Source organism: Sorex araneus, chromosome X (genome assembly GCF_027595985.1).
Source record: "Sorex araneus isolate mSorAra2 chromosome X, mSorAra2.pri, whole genome shotgun sequence".
Taxonomy (NCBI): domain Eukaryota; kingdom Metazoa; phylum Chordata; class Mammalia; order Eulipotyphla; family Soricidae; genus Sorex; species Sorex araneus.
Window position 1 is genome coordinate 361,361,071 of NC_073313.1, and position 17,232 is coordinate 361,378,302.

Consider the following 17,232-nt stretch of genomic DNA (forward strand, 5'->3'; position numbering starts at 1 on the left):
TTTTTTTGCTTTTTGGGTCACACCCAGCGATGCTCAGGGGTCACTCCTGGCTCTGCACTCAGGAATTACCCCTGGCCGTACTCAGGGGACCATAGGGGATGCTGGGAATCGAACCCGGGTTGGCCGAGTGCAAGGCAAACGCCCTACCTGCTGTGCTATCACTCCAGCCCTCCACTTTTAATTTCAAATAAATTTAAGATATAACCAAATTTGATGTGAATTTGTTTGGGGACTGTGTGGTGCCAGGAATGGAACCCAGGACTTCAGCATTCAAGATCTATGCTTTAGCCCTTTGAGCTATCTACCTGGCCCCAAAATTCCTTTCATGAGACAACCAAGAGAATTTAATTATGGACTAGATAATACCAAAAATGAATTCGTTAAGTATGATAGCATGGTGAAATGCCATACTTTTGGAGAGACACTTATGTTCACAGATGTTTATGAATAAAACAGTATGTTTGCAATTTGCTGTAAGGCAAAGGAAAAAAAAATAAATGTGGCAAATCTTGGTAATTGCTGTATTTGATGATGAGAATGCTTTATTCATTCCTGAGATTGTTCAGCTAAACGTGCACATACATGTAACACAATAAATCTCCCTTTTTTCAGACTTGCCAAAACGGTGAGGCTCTCGGGGTCTGACCTCACCCTAGTGGGTCTCCAAGTGAGCCTGGGTTCTACCTTCATCACTCTAATGATGCTTTGGAAGTGTGGCCCCTTTTTGGGGGGGCGGAAGGGGTGCAGGGAGGTCATACCCCACGGTGCTCAGGGTAACTCCTGGCTCTGCGTTCAGAAATTACTCCTGGCAGTGCTGGGGGCACCATATGGCTATTCTGGGGATTGACTCAGGTTGGTTGCATCATGCAAAGCCAGTGTCCTACCAGCTGTCCTATGGCTCCGGCCCAGGAAATGGGCACTCATTTTAAGCCTATTCTTTATTTATGTTCAAACTGTGTCCTGGCTCACCTGCTTTCCCGTTCTTTTTTATTCAGTTCTGGGCTTTGGGCCTCATCACCTAGTGGTGCTCAGGGATCACTTCTGGTGGGGCTCGGGGGATCAAACCCGGGTCTGCTATGGTGCAGAGTGAAACACCTCGCCCACTGTACTCTCTGGCTCCTGCCTTCTCATTCTTTTCCAAGTGGGAAAACTTCTTATATCCTTCAAGGATGAGTTCAGAGGTAACACCTGTGAGGTCTTCCCTAAACTAGGGAACTTCCTGGTGCCATTCTTGATCCAGGAAGTCTGTTCATACTACCAGTAGCTTATGTGACTCTAGATACTGCCTTCCTGCACCAGCAGTTCTCCTTAACACACTGATGCTGCAGTCTGTGTTAATTAAACCACAATCAAGTGTGAGCCACAGCGGCTGAGCACCAGCAGCAACAGGGCCAGTGGCAGCCAGTGGGAAAGTGGGGCCGGAGCGAATAGTACAGCAGACAGGGCATCTGCCTTGCATGCGGCCGACCGGGTTTGATTCCTGGCATCCCATATGGTCCCGAGCACCGCCAGGAGTAATTTCTGAGTGCAGAGTAACTCAGGGTAACCCCTGAGCGTCACTGGATGTGACTCAGAAAAGAAAAAAAAAAGGGCAGAATCTCTGGGTGCAGAAGGCCTGAGATCATTTGCTGGCTCAGTTCACTGTACTATGGACAGGACTCATTTGTCCTTAGATTCTTCCTCGAATCTAACACAGTGTCAGGTGCACAGATGTACAGCAGGTGGTGGACAGTGCAGCAAGTGTTGGGTCCCCACGCTGACCTTCACTTTTGGTTCCTAAGCACTGGCATAGAATCCGACACCTTGATGGTCCTTATAAAGGCCTTCGGGGAGTCTCAAAGATACAAAGGCGGCAGAGCTGCGGGCTGCAGGGAGTAAGTCATTTATTGATCCTGAGGTTCCCCACTCACTGGTCACTACTCTTGACTCGTAGGACAACTGGTACGGAACTGCAAGGAATCATCCCCAGCTCCGTGATCACCAGATCCACGAGTTCTGGGGGGGTCACGTCATAGACCAGATTCAGCAACCGGAGGGACGGCTGGTTCTGCCAGTTCGCCAGCGTTATGCAGTCTCGCTCACACAGAAGATCGTCAGGGTCATCTGCAGTAAGGGGGTCATCCACTCACCTCCCGTCGGAAAACAAAGGGGCTCCCATTTCCTGTTTCCCTCCCAGGTGTCCAGGGCCCCGGCCTCCCTCTGCCCTCCTGTGCTCCTTACCCAGCTCGTTAGAGACGAAGGCGTCTGTCTGTACCCGCTCACAGAACTTGTACGTTTCACAGCAGACCAGCACTGGCACGTTATGGGCTCGTGCCACCAGGGCCAGCTGGGCTGTCCCTACCCGGGACATCACAAACCCATTGGCCAGGAGTGCGTGAGCTCCCAATAGCACCTTGGAAACCTGTGCGCATGGGTGGACGGGAAGGGGGAGACATGGTCTGTGACCGGAGAGAGCAAGGTGGCCCACTCTTCCCCAGGACACTAAGGCGAGGACCGAGTCTCCATGCTGGCTCTACGTGGAAGACCCCGACCGCAGACCCACACTTCCCACAGGAACACGAAACTCGGGGGCAACTTTTGTCCTGTTCCCTCTCGGTGGCCTCCACTTTACAAAGCTGGACGGACAGAGCTCTATCTAACATGCTAGCAGGTGTTTCCCCTACTGAACACACAAACAGCTGGACAAGTCCATTCCCAAACAGCTGTCACCGTGGGGAGGTGGAATTCTGTACGACCGGGCCCTTTTTTCTCCAACCTTGGAGTCCCTTTCCTCTGCCCTCACCTCTGGGAGCACATAGGAGGCTGCAGGAATCAGCAGGTAGGAGGCAGGGACCCCAGCACGGACAAGAGAGCGGAGCGTGTGCCTTCCCTCCAGCCGTGGCCGGCTGTCCACCACTACCACCCGAAACCGCCGGCCCTGAGCCCAAGCCTCCTGGAGGATTCTCGACACCAGAGACGAGCTGGAGTGAACGAAGAGGAGGAGTCGGTTACGAGTGGCACTCGCTGGCGGCCAGCTCATCGCAGAGGGCGAAGAGGACCTCTTCCGCAACACCCCCCTTCCCCCTGCCCCCCCGCCCCCGCCCCCCGGCCGCTGGGGCATTCACACAGGGGCTGCACTTCCTGGACGTGGTGCTCGCCAAGGTGCTCAACGCGCTGTGGTGTGGCCTGTGGTTGCCAAGGAAATACTCTGGCCCCTAGGTCACAAGCAGCGCCAATGACTCGGGCTGGTGGTGCCCTCAGGTGTTGAACTTAAAGCTTGCAAGGCAGCACCGTTTTTTGCCTTTTAGCTATTCCTCTCGGCCAAAACTGCTTAAAGCAGCTTAAAAAAGGCAGAAAGCAGGGGCCAGGCAGGGGGCTCCACGGGCTGGAGTGCAGCCCCTGTCTGCGGGAGCCTGAGCACTGTCTAACGTGCCCCCTTACCAACACGAGCGAAACAAACAGGGCCTGGAAGATAGTTCAAAGGCCACGTTCAATCTCCAGGACCACGTGGTCCTCAAAACAAAACAAAAATCGAGGCCGGGAATACGGCGCAAAGGCTCAAGGGTTCTTGGTGCACAGGCTCTGCATGCAGGAGGCCTGGGCCCGTCCCAGCACCGCCACCGCACAGTCCTCTTAGCACCTCCAGGAATGACTCCCGCAACTAGGCCAGGAGGAGCCCCTGGGCACAGCCCACTCTGGTCCACAGCAAAAGAAACAAATGGCCCAGCAAAATCAATAAAGTGAATGGCAGGGGCTGAGCTGTGCCTCACGTGGGTGAGGCCCTGGATGTCCTGTTGGGCCCGCAGCCCCTGGGCACCGCAAGGTGAGTCCCCAGATCGAATAAGTCATTTTAGAGGCTGGAGCAATAGCACAGTGGGCAAGGTGTTTGCCTTGCATGTGGCCAACTCGGGTTCAATTCCCAGCATCCCACAGGGTCCCCCGAGCACCGCCAGGAGTGATTCCTGAGTGCAGAGCCAGGAGTAACTCCTGAGCATTGCCAGGTGTGACCCAAAAAGGAAAAAAAAAGAAGTCACTTTAAAAACAGCAGACAGGGGCCGGCCGAGGTGGTAGTCCAGTGGGTAGGGTGTTTGCCTTGCATGCGGTCAACCCGGGTTCAATCCCCGGCATCCCATATGGTCCCCCAAGGACTGCCAGGAGTAATTCCTGAGTGCAGAACCAGGAGTAATCCCTAAGCATCACTGGGTGTGACCCAAAAAAGCAAAAATAAATAAAAAACTTTTAAAAATAAAGCATATAGGGGCAGGAGAGATAGTACAGTGGGGAAGGTATCACCTTGCCCATGACTCACCCGGGTTCAAGGTCTAAACGGTCTCCTGAGCACTGCAAGGGGTGCTTCCTGAGCACAGAGCCAGGAAGAAGCCCTGAGTGCTGCCAGACGAGGCCCCCAAACCAAGAAAATAAAAAATAGAAGGCCAGAGTGATAGTGCAGCAGCAGAGCACTTACCTCGCACATGGCTGACCAGGATTCCATCCCCAGCACCCCATATGACCCCCTGAGCACTCCAGGAGTGATCCCTGAGCACAGAACCTGAGCTCTGCCAGGTGTGGCCCAAACTCCAAAATAAAATTTTAAAAAGCATATATTCATATATGGGGAGAGGAGCCAGAGTGTCCCCCGTCCCCTCCCTGCCATCCTCGGGCTAGGGCGTGAGCCATACCATCCATACACCAGGATCACGTCTCCATTACTGATCTTCTTATAAGCAAAGCGGGAAATGGCCTCGGCAGCCAGGACAATCTTCTCTCGCACATACCGGTCTATGGCGCTGTGAAGTTCTGCCTTGGCCTGAATGGAGAAAGATGCTTAGAAAACAGGAAACACACATTTCTCCCACCTATCTCAGATGCTGGATATACGGTGGGCTCAAAAGGGGGCTGGAGAACTCAAGCGTGGCACAAGTCACGGGGCCCGGCCACTCCCTCCACCCGCGACCGGGTCAGACCGTGCGCACTGCCCTTCCTGGGAGTCCCGGGCATGTGTCTCCGCTCCACCCACCGGCGTGCTCATTACTCATACTCATCACCTCCTCCTCCCGCAGGGAGCTGCTCATGGCTGTGATCTCCTTATTAAGGTACTTGATGGCGTTGTACATGCTTGCCGACAGGGGGCGACACTGAGCCAGGAAGCTGCAACAGGAAGAGCTGACGTTTGTGCCACTCTTCACAACTTGGCAAAACTTTCACATTTTAAAAAACCGTCTTTTAGGGTTGGAGAGATAGTACAGTGGGTTGGCACCCAGCCAGTCCAGATTCAATCCATGGCACCCTGGCCCATCAGGAGTGATCCCTTGGTGGAGAGGCAGAATTAAGCCCTGGGCACTGCCGGGTATGACACCAAAACCAAAAAGGCCCTGCGCACTCTCAGGTATGGGCCCCACCAAAATAAATAAATAAACAAATAATAAATATACATGGGGGGAGGGGACAAATTATCCCTCCCCCCACCCCCAACACTCTGCTTAGGGTTTGGGCCATACCATCCAAAAACCGTCCTAAAGGCAATCAGGAGGCCAAGGGTGGCTCAAGGGTAGAGTGCCTGCCTTGCAAGTGTGAGTTGTTGAGTGAGGCTCCAAGTTTGACCTCTGACACTGCCCCACGTGCCCAAGTGTGGTCCCTGAGGCTCTGCCATTTGGGATCCCCAGTGCCATGAAAAATTGTGTGATCTCCACTGTGCAACCCCAGTCACTGAAGGAAAAGAAAATGAATAAAAAATAAGTGGGGGTCAGAGACACAGTACCGTAAGGCGCTTGCCTTGCATGCAGCCAATCCACGTTTCATCCCCAGGATCCCCTCCTGAGCACAGAACCAGGAGTAAGCTGTGAGCACTGCCAGATGTGGCACACACACACAAAAAAAAAAGAAGTGGAGGGGCTAGAGCAATAGCACAGCGGGTAAAGCATTTGCCTTGCATGTGGCCGACCTGGGTTCGATTCCCAGCATCCCATATGGTCCCCTGAGCACCGCCAGGGGTAATTCCTGAGTGCAGAGCCAGGAGTAACCCCTGTGCATCGCCAGGTGTGATCCAAAAAGCAAATAAATAAATAAATTTAAAAAAAAAAAGAAGAAGTGGAGCCAGAACAACAGCACGGTGAGCAGGGCACCTGCCTTGCACATGGCCGACATGAATTGATCCCCTGAGCTCAATCAGGAATGGCCTACACACCTCTGAGTGTGGCCCCAACCTCCACCCGCACCTCCCTCCAAAGATGGAAAAAGCAGAATCTACAAAGAAGAGGCAGAGGAGTGAGAGATACAGGAGAGACAGGACATGGCATCCGCGGGCCTCTTCCTGCTTTCCTTACCTGAAATAGGGCTTGAGTTTGTTTACCAGGTCCCTCGAGAGCTCCTCATTAGGAGGCGTTGTGTAATCCTGAATCACCTGGGGGGCGGACACACAGACACATGGAAACGGTGGTCAGCAGGACGCCTCTACAAACACTCTGAAAGGGGCACTCGGAGAGACTGGTTTGGGAGCGTATGGGGAACCAGAAGGCGTGAGAAAAGGCAGGGCTGCCCACCTGCTGCAAGGCACGAAGCAGGGCGACACAGCGGGCGTTGGAGCCGCTGACGAGGCCCTGGGAGTACTGCAGGCCGAGGCGCACCATGGCTGGGTGGATCACAGACGACGGGATGCTGAGGGGATGGCGGTGTCACAGCACGCAGGCCTGCTGGGCCTGGAGGGGGAGGAACCTCCTTCCCAGGCACCCACACCCCGATTCCCCCTCGACTTTCACCCCGGGTTCCTGCTTCCTCGGATCCCATCCCACATTCTGTGCCCCCTGCAGGGCCGAGTTCGGCAAACACCCCAGAGGAACGGTTTGCAGGGTTTCCCAGGCTCCTACCTCATATACTGGGTCAGAGAGTTCTGCCGGCTGTACTGGGGCAGGTGGGAGAAGAGACTGACTTTGGATCCATAATCTTTCCGGGCAGGCACCTGGACAAGACGGGGAAACGGGACCCACGGCCCAGAGTCGCAACGCTTCAGGACGAAGCTGCACAGGAAGCAGACCTGAATCCCAGCCTCGCCCGGGGTCTCCCGAGCCCTCTCCCCACCTGCTGCCGCTCGGGTCTCTTAATAAGTCTCTTCAGAAGCATGAGGTCGTCCGTCTTTGAGTGCTCGGCCAGCGGCTTCACGCCTGGAAAGACAACCTGGGTGGTGGTTTCTAGGCCACTGGCGGAGATGCAGAAAAAGTGACCTTTCAAATCCGGGGCAGCAGAAGCGGGGTCTGCGGGGGATGGGGGAGGCAGAGAAGAAACTGAGGAAGGGAGAGGAAGGGAATTTTGAACTCGGGAGCCCAAAGTGAAGGCCTGGACGGGAGCGGCAGGTCCCCGAGGAATAGGAATGGCCACCAGCAGATGAGCAGGGCACTTGAGAGGCCGGGCAGGTACCTGACGGGGGCTCTCCCGTGGTGCCGGGGGCGGCCTGGGGCGGCTGCCCTCCTGCTTCTGCTTTCCTTGCCTGTTTCAGGGCCCGCTCGGCCTCCTGCTTGGCCCGCCGCTCGGCACGAAGCTCAGCTTTACTCCGGCCAGCTGGAACTTTCTCGCCCGCAGGCCCCGGCTGGGTGCCCGGGGCGGGCTGCTCTGCGGCTGGGCCAGCTGAAGGGAGAGGAGGCGGCGAGCGTGACTGGTCCCAACCTGGTCCCACGGCGCCCAGCATCCTCCACGCCCCCGCCCGTGCCCCCCCCCCATTCTCCCCCAGCCCCGATCGGCCCCACGGGTACCTCGGCACGGGGCTGCCGACGCGGGGCAGCCGGCTTCGGTGTCGGCGCCCTTCTCCTCCTTCCGTTTCTTCTTCTGCTGCTTCTTTTCCTTCCGAAGCTGCAGCTTCTCCTCTTGGGTCAGCTCCCGACCGCCGGCCTGGGGCGCGCACGGAGAAGACGGCTCGGCCCGGGCCGACCCCATCCCGGGTGCCCCGCAATCGCCCGCCCTCCCCGGCTCCGTCCCACGGCCCCCCGAAGCCGAGAGCTGGGGGCAAGCTCCGGGGGCCGGCTCGGGGGTCCCCCACTTACCCCAGGCCGCGGGGAGAGCTCCGCCTTCATGCCCGACGCCGAGTCTGCGTGGGGAAAGGGCGCGCGGTCAGCCCGGGGCTCGGCGTGGGCACGCGGGCGCGGCGGGATCAAAGGGGAGGAGGCGGGGCGGACACCCCCTCGCCCTCCCCCGCGGGCAGCAGCCGGTGCCGGCGCGGGTCAAGCCTGAGCCCCGGGCGGCGCCGAACCGAACCCCGGGGCCCGGGGCGCAGAGGGGCGCGGGAGGCGCCGGGGCCCGGGGGCCGCCGTCCGGGAGCCTCGCGGGGCGCGTCCGCGTGGGTGCGCCTGGCGCGACACTCACCCTCGCGAACAGCCACGGCCACGGCAGCCATCGGCCTCGTTCCTAGGCTCCGCCCCGGCGGTCACTGGCCCGGCAGCGCCACCTGGGCCGCCTCCCCGGGCGCCGACTACAACTCCCGGCGTGCCCCGCGGCCCCGCCCGCCCGCCGCTACGGGTCGCGACGAGGCCCCGCCCCCGCCGCGGCTCCCGGGCGGACTACACGTCCCGGCGTGCCCGGGGGCGCGGCGCCCCGGCGGCCGACGTCCCGCCGCCCTGCCCACCGCCGAGCTCGGGCAGGCCCCCCCAAAATGGCGAGTGAGGCGGCGGGGACGCGCTGAGCGACGGAGGCGAGCGTGCCCAGCCGCTGCGGCCCGCACAGTGTGGAGCCCGGCCGGGCCCCGGCGCAGGGAACATGCACTTTTCCATTCCTGAAACCGAGTCCCGCAGCGGGGACAGCGGCGGCTCCGCCTACGTGGTGAGGAGCGGCCGGAGCCGGGCCGGGCAGGGGCGGGGATAACGGGCCGGAGCCGTCTCCGAGCGGCCCCCCGAGGCCTGGCCGCCCCCCCGCCGGGCCTGCCGACGGCCTGTCGCGGAGCGCGGGGCACGTGCCCGCCGCGCCCGGAGCTCGCCCCGCGCCCGTCGGGCCTTTGTTCGGCCGCGACCGGGCCGGTGGGCGTCACCGGCTTCCTGGGGAGGGAGGCGGCGGCGCGAGCGGCCGAGTGTCCCCGGGACTTCGGCCGCGGACCTGGCCCGGCGGGGGGCGGGGGGGCGAACACCGACCGACCGGCAATCGGAGGATCTCGACCCCGGTGGTACCCAGGCCGGCCGGTGCCAGGCAACTTCCGGCCCGGGCGCTCAAGGGGGACTCCCTGGCCGGCACCCTAAAAACAAACAAACAGAGCAACGCTTGCCTGCTTTTGTGTCCTCAGGCCTACAACATTCACGTAAACGGAGTCCTGCACTGCCGGGTGCGCTACAGCCAGCTCCTGGGGCTGCACGAGCAGGTGGGACCAGCACCCCGCCTCCGCCTGGCCCCAGCGCCTCCACTTCCCTGCGCCCTGGTTCACCCCATTTAATCACCGCCACCGGGGAGGATCTGGTGCTTTATTGAATCGTGACGTTTCCGGGGAACTCCCTGAGAAGTGAACTGAAATGTCTGCCACGCTGACGCTCGGCGGCTCCTAGTACTCACATCCTCCTTCCTGCTTCTGTCCCGCCTCGCCACAGCCTTTGCCCGAGCATGGAAAACAAGAGCTTCCCCCTCCCTTCTCCCCTCCCCCACGCCCGCAGCCTGAGCACATTCCTTCTGTCATCCGAGCTGACTTGAAATTCTTTTCCCTGCGTCTCCAAACCCTGCACTGATGTCTTTGTTTTCTTTGGCTCATCCCGGGCCCGAGCCTTCCCGGTTGTCCTTATGTATCTGTGATGCAATGTGTCTGTTCTCCCCAAATTGTGCAGCGTGTCTTTAACTCAGTAAAGAGCCCTGATTCTCATGACTTAGTTGTGCCGCGCTGAGCAAGTACCTTATTTCTTCGCCCTCCCACCAATCCATAGACTCCTGTAGTCCCCTTAAGTCAGAGGGTACTTGGTGAATGCGGTAACTGTTGGTAGCAGTCATGCCCTGGAGAGTGTGGCCTGCCTAGGGCAGCCTGGGACTCCCAGGCCTTGGCCCCAGCCCCTCCACTTCCCCATACTGTGAAGGGCCTGAACTGATAGTAGGACCGAAAAAAAAAAAGAGGGTCCGTGGGGGTGCAGGGCAACCCCTCCATGCAGAGAGAAGGGAAGGGAGCCTCGAGAAGTGAGGGGATTGCCTGCTCATTTGCCGTGTTTATGTGAAGGGTTGTATCTCTCTCTCTAAATAGCTTCGGAAGGAGTATGGGGCCAATGTGCTTCCTGCATTTCCCCCCAAGAAGCTTTTCTCTCTGACACCTGCTGAGGTAGAACAGAGGAGAGAGCAGTTAGAGAAGTACATGCAAGCTGGTGAGTGGTCGGAGAGAACTTTAGACTCACGTCACGGAGGCCTTGGGGGAGAGACACCAATGCGCTGATTCCGTCCAGGGCCCGAAGTTCATTCCCAGACTGGGGCCGCCTCCCGTTCCTTTGAACTAGCACCAGGACAGGGCATGTCAGGATGTGCTAGAGGCAAGGAAAGCCACTGGAGAATAAGGATAGCCACTGAGAAGGGGGGAAGAGCGGCTTTCACATCTGGTGTGCTTTAGAGTAACGTTACTTCTCCAGCCTTACAGACTGGACTCAGCTAGCTGGCAGCGGGGGGAGGGGGGGAAGGGCGGAAGTGAAGAATTTATGCAGTGAGTGAGGTGAGGCCAACTAGGGGAGCTGACAGGCCATCAGCAGCCCAGGAGAGGGGTAGGGGGGCACCTGCCAAGAAGAGAAGTGAGGGGAGCCAAGCGGGAGACTTGAGTGACCGGAACTTTGTTCTCTTGTCCCCCAGTTCGACAAGATCCATTGCTCGGAAGCAGTGAGACCTTCAATAGCTTCCTACGTCGCGCACAGCAGGTAAGGCTGCAGGCAGGGCCCTGAAATCCAGAAAGGACAGGCCCACGGGGCCCCATCCTTCGAGTGGGAAGTCAGACTGGCACCTTTTCCACGGACTGGGCTTCTGTGCCCAAGCATTCAAGAGCCCCAGCCTTTAATTAAGGTGCCGAGAATTGGGCTGGGGAGAGCTGGGCGGGGTCACTGCCCTGTCTGCTCACCCCCAGGAGACACAGCAGGTCCCCACCGAGGAGGTCTCCTTGGAAGTGCTGCTCAGCAACGGGCAGAAAGTTCTGGTCAATGTGCTCACTTCGGATCAAACAGAGGATGTCCTGGAGGTGAGGCATTCGTTGGGCACGCCCCCCCCCCTTCCCAGGGCCTGGGTTTGGGAGTGATTGGACCAGCCAGTGTGACAGGCGCCGCCTCTCCCTGTCCCTAGGCTGTGGCTGCAAAGCTGGATCTTCCGGATGACCTGATTGGCTACTTCAGTCTTTTCCTCGTTCGAGAGAAAGAGGACGGGGCCTTTTCTTGTGAGTTTCTCCGGACTTTCTGCCCTCCCTCCTGCGCTTCCGGTGATTGGCGTGCAAGAAAGTGGCATTTCTTCCAGGCTCCTCTTGATTTCTCTTCCCTTGAGCCTCATACATTTTTCTTTTTAATTTAACCCATAGTTGTACGCAAGTTGCAAGAGTTTGAGCTGCCTTATGTGTCTGTCACCAGTCTACGGAGTCAAGAGTATAAGATTGTGCTAAGAAAGAGGTCAGGGCTGGGCTTGGAGGGAGGAGGGGACTGAATTGGATTATCGGGTCATGTCATGGGACAGCGTAGTCTGGACAAGGGGGTAGCAGTGACTTTTTCTGCCAGGATTCCCAAACTTCATCCCGCTCCCTAACGTAGCTCCATTGGCCCGACAGTTCCAGCCCGCTCCCTGTCTGCCTGTTCTCCATTCGGCCTCTCTGCTCGCCCCGGCTTAGCCCCCATTACTCCTTTCCACCCTCTGCCTCACAGTTATTGGGACTCTGCCTATGATGATGACGTCATGGAAAATCGGGTTGGCCTGAACCTGCTGTACGCTCAGGTGAGCTTGGAGCTGCCTCTGAAAATGACGCCGTTGTCCCCCTTTGCCAAGAGAGCTCAGGAGGGAAGAAGTTCCTAGAATGTTGTCGGGGAACCTGGCGTCACCACCAGGCTACCTCCTTGTGAGCGGGTGTGGTCAGACTCGGTGCAGTAAAGTCCCTCAAGCATGGAGCCCGGCCCGGTTGCTGACCGCCCGCCCTGGTCCCCACTGTAGACAGTGTCAGACATCGAGCGTGGATGGATTCTGGTCACTAAGGAACAGCACCGACAGCTCAAATCTCTGCAAGAGAAGGTCTCCAAGAAGGAGGTGAGGGGTACCCCCCGCCTCCCCGCACGCGATGGGTGACTTCCTCTGGGCGCCCTACACTTCCCCTCCCGACCGGCCATGTGGTTTCAGTTCCTGCGGCTGGCGCAGACGCTGCGACACTACGGCTACTTGCGCTTCGATGCCTGCGTGGCAGACTTCCCGGAAAAGGACTGTCCCGTGGTGGTGAGCGCGGGCAACAGCGAGCTCAGCCTGCAGCTCCGCCTGCCCGGCCAGCAGCTCCGCGAAGGCTCCTTCCGGGTCACCCGCATGCGGTGCTGGCGGGTCACCTCTTCTGTGAGTTGGGGGTGGGCTTCTGGGCCGGCCTAGAGCTTCGGGAAGAGCCCGCACCTGATTCTTTCCCCCACTGCCCCTCCCCGCTCCCAGGTGCCACTGCCCAGCGGGGGCACGAGCAGCCCAGGCCGGGGCCGGGGCGAGGTGCGCCTGGAACTGGCTTTCGAATACCTCATGAGCAAGGACCGGCTCCAGTGGGTCACCATCACCAGCCCCCAGGTGTGAGCCCCCCTCCCGCCTGCTCCAGAGCCCATGGCGCCGTCTCTCTTAGCCCCCCGAGTCTAGGGCTCCCAAGACTCCACGCGAGTGGGAGCCGCTGTCCGCGGGGTTTGGGGCTGGGGGACCGGTCTGGCCAGGCTCAGCCGTGTCCGTGCCCGCAGGCCATCATGATGAGCATCTGCTTGCAGTCCATGGTAGACGAGCTGATGGTGAAGAAGTCCGGAGGCAGTATCCGGAAGGTGAGCCGGTGGGCGGCGCCTCCGGGCAGCGAGGGGCGGCCCCTGGAGTCCCTAAGGGACTGACGCTGCCCCACTCTGCGCCCGGGTCTGTGTCCAGATGCTGCGCCGGCGGTTGGGGGGCACCCTGAGACGCTCTGACAGCCAGCAGGCAGTCAAGTCCCCGCCGCTGCTGGTGAGTATCCCTGTCATTCCCCGGGCTGCGCCGCAGGGCGCCTCCCCCTGAGGTTCTCACCCCGCCTCCTCTTCCCCAGGAGTCCCCAGACGCCAGCCGTGAATCTGTGGTCAAACTCTCCGTGAGTGCCCCGGGAGGGCTGGCGTGGGCCGAGCGCGGAGGGTGTCTGGGGGAGGTGCGACCCCACTGACCCCCCACCCCCTGTGTTCCAGAGCAAGCTGAGTGCCGTGAGCTTGCGGGGGATCAGCAGTCCCAGCACCGATGGCGGGGACGTTCACGGCAACTTCGCCTTCGAGGGCATTGGAGATGAGGACCTGTAGTCTCCGGTGGCCACCGTCACCCTCCACCCCGGAGCAGTGTTGAAACCTGCCCTGTGCCTGTCTTCCCCGAGCTGGGGAGTCTTTTCCTTCCTGCTTTCCTGGTTTTCTTTTTCTTCCCGGCCAGGAGCCTTCCTCACCCACCATTCCCACGTCACGCCCCCCCTCCCCCCCAAAAAAAATCTCGAGGCTGGCTGCACAAAGGATTAATCCCCCTTTTTTCAGAGCTGGGCCTCAATGCCAAGTTAGCATTTAGTAATTTTGCACAAAGTCCAAGGGACCATCGCTCCCTGCCTGGGGAGGAGCCACAGCCCCCTCAGGCTGCTTCCGGCTTCCGGGGGCCCCGGGCCGAGGGGATGGGGCAGAGGTCCGTGCTGGGTCTGGCCCAGCTCCCCGTCATTAAACAGCCTGATTGCTGCCTACCTCTGCTTCCCTCTCACTGCCCTGCTCCCTGCCCCAGCACAGGCGGCAGTGCCCAGGGGGCGGCCGAGCTGTGCTTGCCACTGCCAAGCGCGCAGACACGGCTTTGTTAGTGTTTCCTTTATTATAAAGCACTGAAATAAGTTAAACAGGTGGGAGGCTGGGCAGTCCCCCCGCCAGTCCCTCCACCACCCCTGGGAGCAGTGGCGGTAAACGCAGGGCCTTTCCACTGAGCTCAGAGGCGCATCAGCTGAGGCCAGGCCCCTGGTCCATACGGGCCCCCCGCCCGTGGGGTAGGGGCTGGTCCATACAGCGCCTGGGTTAGTCTGGGTGCAGCCCCTGGCCAGCAAGGGAGGAAGAAGGTGGCTTCAGGTCCGTCTGTATAAAACATACAGGGAGGTCAGGGCTCATCCATGGGCCCCGGGGAGGACCTAGTTCAGGGCGAGTCTGTGTGGAGTGCTCGGCTGCTGGAGCCCAGGGCGGTGGGGCCCCGGGAGCTCAAGACAGAGGGGGGGCTGTGTGGCGGGGCCCAGCCCTCCGGGGCAGAGAGGCCAGGCCCCACGGCCCCGCCGTGGCCGTGCACCTTCTGGTGGCGTTTGTAGTTGTCCCAGTGGCCCGTGGTGTAGGCGCAGGTTGCGCAGCGGAAGGGCTTCTCGCCGGTGTGCCGCAGCATGTGGCGCTTGAGGTTCATGCTCTGGTTGCAGCTGTAGTTGCAAAGGCTACACCGGAAAGGTTTGTCCCCCGAGTGGATGCGTCCGTGGCGCTTGAGGTTGGCCAGGTTGCCACAGGCATAGGGGCAGAGGGGGCACTTGTAGGGCTTCTCCCCCGTGTGGACACGCTGGTGCCGCTTCAGGTTGTCCAGGTGCGCGGAGGCGTAGGGACAGCGCGCGCAGCGGAAGGGCTTCTCGCCGCTGTGCGTCTTCATGTGCCGCGCCAGGTGGTTGGGGTAGTGTGTGGCGAAGGGGCAGAGGCTGCAGGCGAAGCCTTTGTCGCTGGGCGCCTGGGACCCCCCGCTGGCACCCCCTCCCGCCTCGCCTCGCATGCAGCGCCCGCACAGGGCAGCGCCCAGCCGGCTGCCCTCGCCCTCCTCCAGCTCCTGTCCACAGTTCCGGCAGGTCCAGGGGAAGAGCAGCTCCGGCAGTGGTTCCGATCCAGTCCCGCACAGGCCCTCCCCTTCACCCCGCAGCTGCCCACAGTCTGGCAGGAAACTGGCACCCCCTGGTGGCACGTGGAGGCTCAAATCCGGGAGCAGCAGAGCGTCTGTGAGGAGAGGGGGGGGGGGCTCTGAACCCAAGTGCCCCTCCACACTCCCAGCCCGCCCTCCCAGGCGCGGGGCTCCCCGGCGCTTTACCTTCCGGTCGCCGGGGCACTGCCCCCTCCTGCTCCGTGGGGCTGGGAGGCCGCGGTGGGCGCGGAGCACAGCAGCGGAAGCCGCAGGTCGGGCAGGGGGCAGCGGGGGGCCCCGCGTGGGTGCGCTGGTGCCGCCTCAGGTTGCCCAGGCTGCTGCAGGCAAAGGGGCAGTGGGGACAGCGGTAGGGCTTCTCGCCAGTGTGGGTGCGGGTGTGTCGCGTCAGGTTGACGAGCTGGGCGGAGGCGTAGGGGCAGCGGCCGCAGCGGAACGGCTTCTCCCCGCTGTGGGTCTGCATGTGCCGCTTCAGGTGGCTCGAGTAGTGGGACACGAAGGCGCAGAGGCGGCATGAGTACAGGAGCCGTGGGGGCAGCGGGGGCCCCCCACCCGGCCCTCCGGCCCCGCAGCACGGCCCCTCACCTGTCGGCCCCCCACACAGGTGGCAGGCTGGGCCTGGCCTCTCACCCCTGGCCTCCCCGGGCCCCCTGGCCGGCTCCTCCACTTCACTCTCGGCACTCAGTGCCCGGCCGCCCCCAGACTCGTCGTCGCTCAGCCCGTAGGGAAGCCCGGGCCTGGCCCCCAGAGAGTCTCCTGGGGAGGCAGACAGAAGAGAGGTCACCAGGGCGGCCCGGCCGCAGAGTGTCCCCGCTGGCCGGGGCCCTCCCTGCTCCCCGCAGCTCTCGGCAGCCTAACGAGGAATGCACTGAATGAAAACAGATGAAGGGCCAGCGCTGGCCAGACGGACACGCAGCTCTAACGTAATTAAAGAGCCTCCAGAGAAGGCAAAAACACACGGAGCAGAGACCGAGACCTTCGCTACGCCCGACAAGGCTGAGGTCCTTTTAATCATCTATTTAGGAAATAGGAGACTGTGGCTTGACACAAAATGTGGAGGAAAGTGGAAACAAAGTATGGGAACGGTCCCACTCAGCCCCAGGAATGAGTTTCTGCTGTCAGACGCCCTCCCTACGGGGGTGGGCAGCGCTGCATTCGGGTTGGGGAAGAAGGCTGGGGGCTGTGGGTGCTGCTGGCGGGGGAGCGCCCCCGAACCTCAACACAAAAGGCACTGCGCGCACGATCGAGAAAGTGGCTTCCTTGAGCCTCTTAAAGGAAACTCGCCCAGGACGGCTTAGGCGGAGGAACAAGGTTATCAAAAGGGCATTTGCTCCGAACCCGCACTCCCGGGACTCGACCACGACCCCGCGCACCCGCCTTTGGCCCGGCCCCAGAACTTGAGAGTGATGGAGCGGGCAGGACAGCGCCGTCGGGCCAGGGAACTCGAGCACGGGTCTAAAAGAAGTCGGTCCCAGCGGTGGCAGGAAACGGCTTTCACCAAAGGGCCGGGGTCGCACCGGCCACCAACCCCTTCCCCCGCGAACCCACCTTCCGAGTCTCTCTCGAAACCCATGAGCTGGTCGCTGTTGCCGTCACCTTCCTCCTCTTCCTCTTCCTCTTCCTCCTCAAACTCCAGGTCCTGGCCTAGCAGCAGATCACTCTCCAGGACCAGGGCCCCCGGTCCTTCGTCCAGGGAGTCTTCGGGGTCCGCTGGAGAGGGGCGGGGGGTCAGGAGCCGCACTTCCCGGGCGCGCCGGCCGCCCGGCTCCTCGCCGGGGAGCGGGGCGTCCCGCTCGCCCACCCCATCCCTCCGGAGTCGCCCGGCGGCCCCCCCCCACCGCTGAACCCACGCCGCTGACCCCCGCACTCCTCCCCCCTCGCGGCCCCTGACCCCTGACCTTTGACCCCCTCGCATTTCACGGGCTGCGGGTGGCTCTGCTTCCTTCGGGGCATCGTGCCCGGCTCCAGCCCGACGCGCCTCCGGTCCGCGGCCGCCCGGCCCCGCCCCTCCCCGCCGGCCCGGCCCGGCCGCGGCTCGACTCAGGGCCCGCGGGCCGCCCCCCGGCAGCGGCGCGGGCCCCCGGGCAGCCCCCGGCTCCGGCCCCGGCGCCCAGCTCAGGCCGCTCCCGCCGCCGCCGCCGCGTCCATTCATGGAGCCCCCTCCCCCCCCTACGGAGACCAGCTGGTACCTCCGTCCGCGCTTCCGCTTCC

General features: G+C 61.1%; 3 protein-coding genes across 4 annotated transcripts; 1 reads left to right on the forward strand and 2 right to left on the reverse strand.

The window, feature by feature from the left end:
* Window positions 1-520: 520 nt before the first annotated feature.
* Window positions 521-9,809, reverse strand: EIF2B4 (eukaryotic translation initiation factor 2B subunit delta). 2 transcript variants are annotated; one of them, XM_055123567.1, is made up of 13 exons: window positions 9,218-9,809; window positions 8,010-8,053; window positions 7,722-7,857; window positions 7,390-7,596; window positions 7,054-7,136; window positions 6,843-6,934; window positions 6,519-6,633; window positions 6,303-6,379; window positions 5,025-5,127; window positions 4,659-4,786; window positions 2,783-2,960; window positions 2,221-2,401; window positions 521-2,103 (listed from the first exon to the last, which is right to left on the reverse strand). In XM_055123567.1, exons 2-13 carry the CDS (start codon window positions 8,037-8,039, stop codon window positions 1,907-1,909), a joined length of 1,527 nt encoding a protein of 508 aa, XP_054979542.1. In that variant the 5' UTR covers window positions 8,040-8,053; window positions 9,218-9,809; the 3' UTR covers window positions 521-1,906. The 2 variants fall into 2 exon arrangements, with proteins under 2 accessions (XP_054979542.1, XP_054979540.1); XM_055123565.1 differs by lacking the exon at window positions 9,218-9,809 and adding an exon at window positions 8,329-8,442.
* Window positions 8,551-13,840, forward strand: SNX17 (sorting nexin 17). Its single transcript, XM_004618938.3, has 15 exons — window positions 8,551-8,781; window positions 9,236-9,310; window positions 10,169-10,286; window positions 10,759-10,823; window positions 11,027-11,137; window positions 11,239-11,329; window positions 11,468-11,555; window positions 11,805-11,874; window positions 12,088-12,180; window positions 12,271-12,474; window positions 12,565-12,690; window positions 12,852-12,929; window positions 13,027-13,101; window positions 13,181-13,222; window positions 13,314-13,840. The coding sequence occupies exons 1-15, from the start codon at window positions 8,719-8,721 to the stop codon at window positions 13,419-13,421; spliced, it is 1,407 nt and encodes a 468-aa protein (XP_004618995.1). The 5' UTR covers window positions 8,551-8,718; the 3' UTR covers window positions 13,422-13,840.
* A 103-nt stretch (window positions 13,841-13,943) lies between these two features.
* ZNF513 (zinc finger protein 513) lies at window positions 13,944-17,094 on the reverse strand. The gene is made up of 4 exons (XM_004618941.2): window positions 16,920-17,094; window positions 16,570-16,731; window positions 15,190-15,777; window positions 13,944-15,098 (listed from the first exon to the last, which is right to left on the reverse strand). Exons 1-4 carry the CDS (start codon window positions 16,972-16,974, stop codon window positions 14,275-14,277), a joined length of 1,629 nt encoding a protein of 542 aa, XP_004618998.2. The 5' UTR covers window positions 16,975-17,094; the 3' UTR covers window positions 13,944-14,274.
* Between the last annotated feature and the right edge of the window lie 138 nt (window positions 17,095-17,232).

Excerpts from the sequence above, each read along its gene's own strand:
- EIF2B4 (XM_055123565.1), bottom strand. The coding sequence starts at position 8,359 with ATGGCTGCCGTGGCCGTGGCTGTTCGCGAGG. Across the intron at positions 7,858-8,009 it reads AGCTCTCCCCGCGGCCTGGG|GCCGGCGGTCGGGAGCTGAC; the intron begins GTAAGTGGGGGA and ends TGCGCGCCCCAG. Across the intron at positions 2,104-2,220 it reads CTTCGTCTCTAACGAGCTGG|ATGACCCTGACGATCTTCTG; the intron begins GTAAGGAGCACA and ends CCCTTACTGCAG.
- SNX17 (XM_004618938.3), top strand. The coding sequence starts at position 8,719 with ATGCACTTTTCCATTCCTGAAACCGAGTCCCGCAGCGGGGACAGCGGC. Across the intron at positions 12,930-13,026 it reads CCGGAGGCAGTATCCGGAAG|ATGCTGCGCCGGCGGTTGGG; the intron begins GTGAGCCGGTGG and ends GTCTGTGTCCAG. Across the intron at positions 13,102-13,180 it reads TCAAGTCCCCGCCGCTGCTG|GAGTCCCCAGACGCCAGCCG; the intron begins GTGAGTATCCCT and ends CCTCTTCCCCAG.
- ZNF513 (XM_004618941.2), bottom strand. The coding sequence starts at position 16,974 with ATGCCCCGAAGGAAGCAGAGCCACCCGCAGCCCGTGAAATGCGAGGGG. Across the intron at positions 16,732-16,919 it reads GAAATGCGAGGGGGTCAAAG|CGGACCCCGAAGACTCCCTG; the intron begins GTCAGGGGTCAG and ends GCCCCTCTCCAG. Across the intron at positions 15,099-15,189 it reads AGTGCCCCGGCGACCGGAAG|ACGCTCTGCTGCTCCCGGAT; the intron begins GTAAAGCGCCGG and ends CTCTCCTCACAG.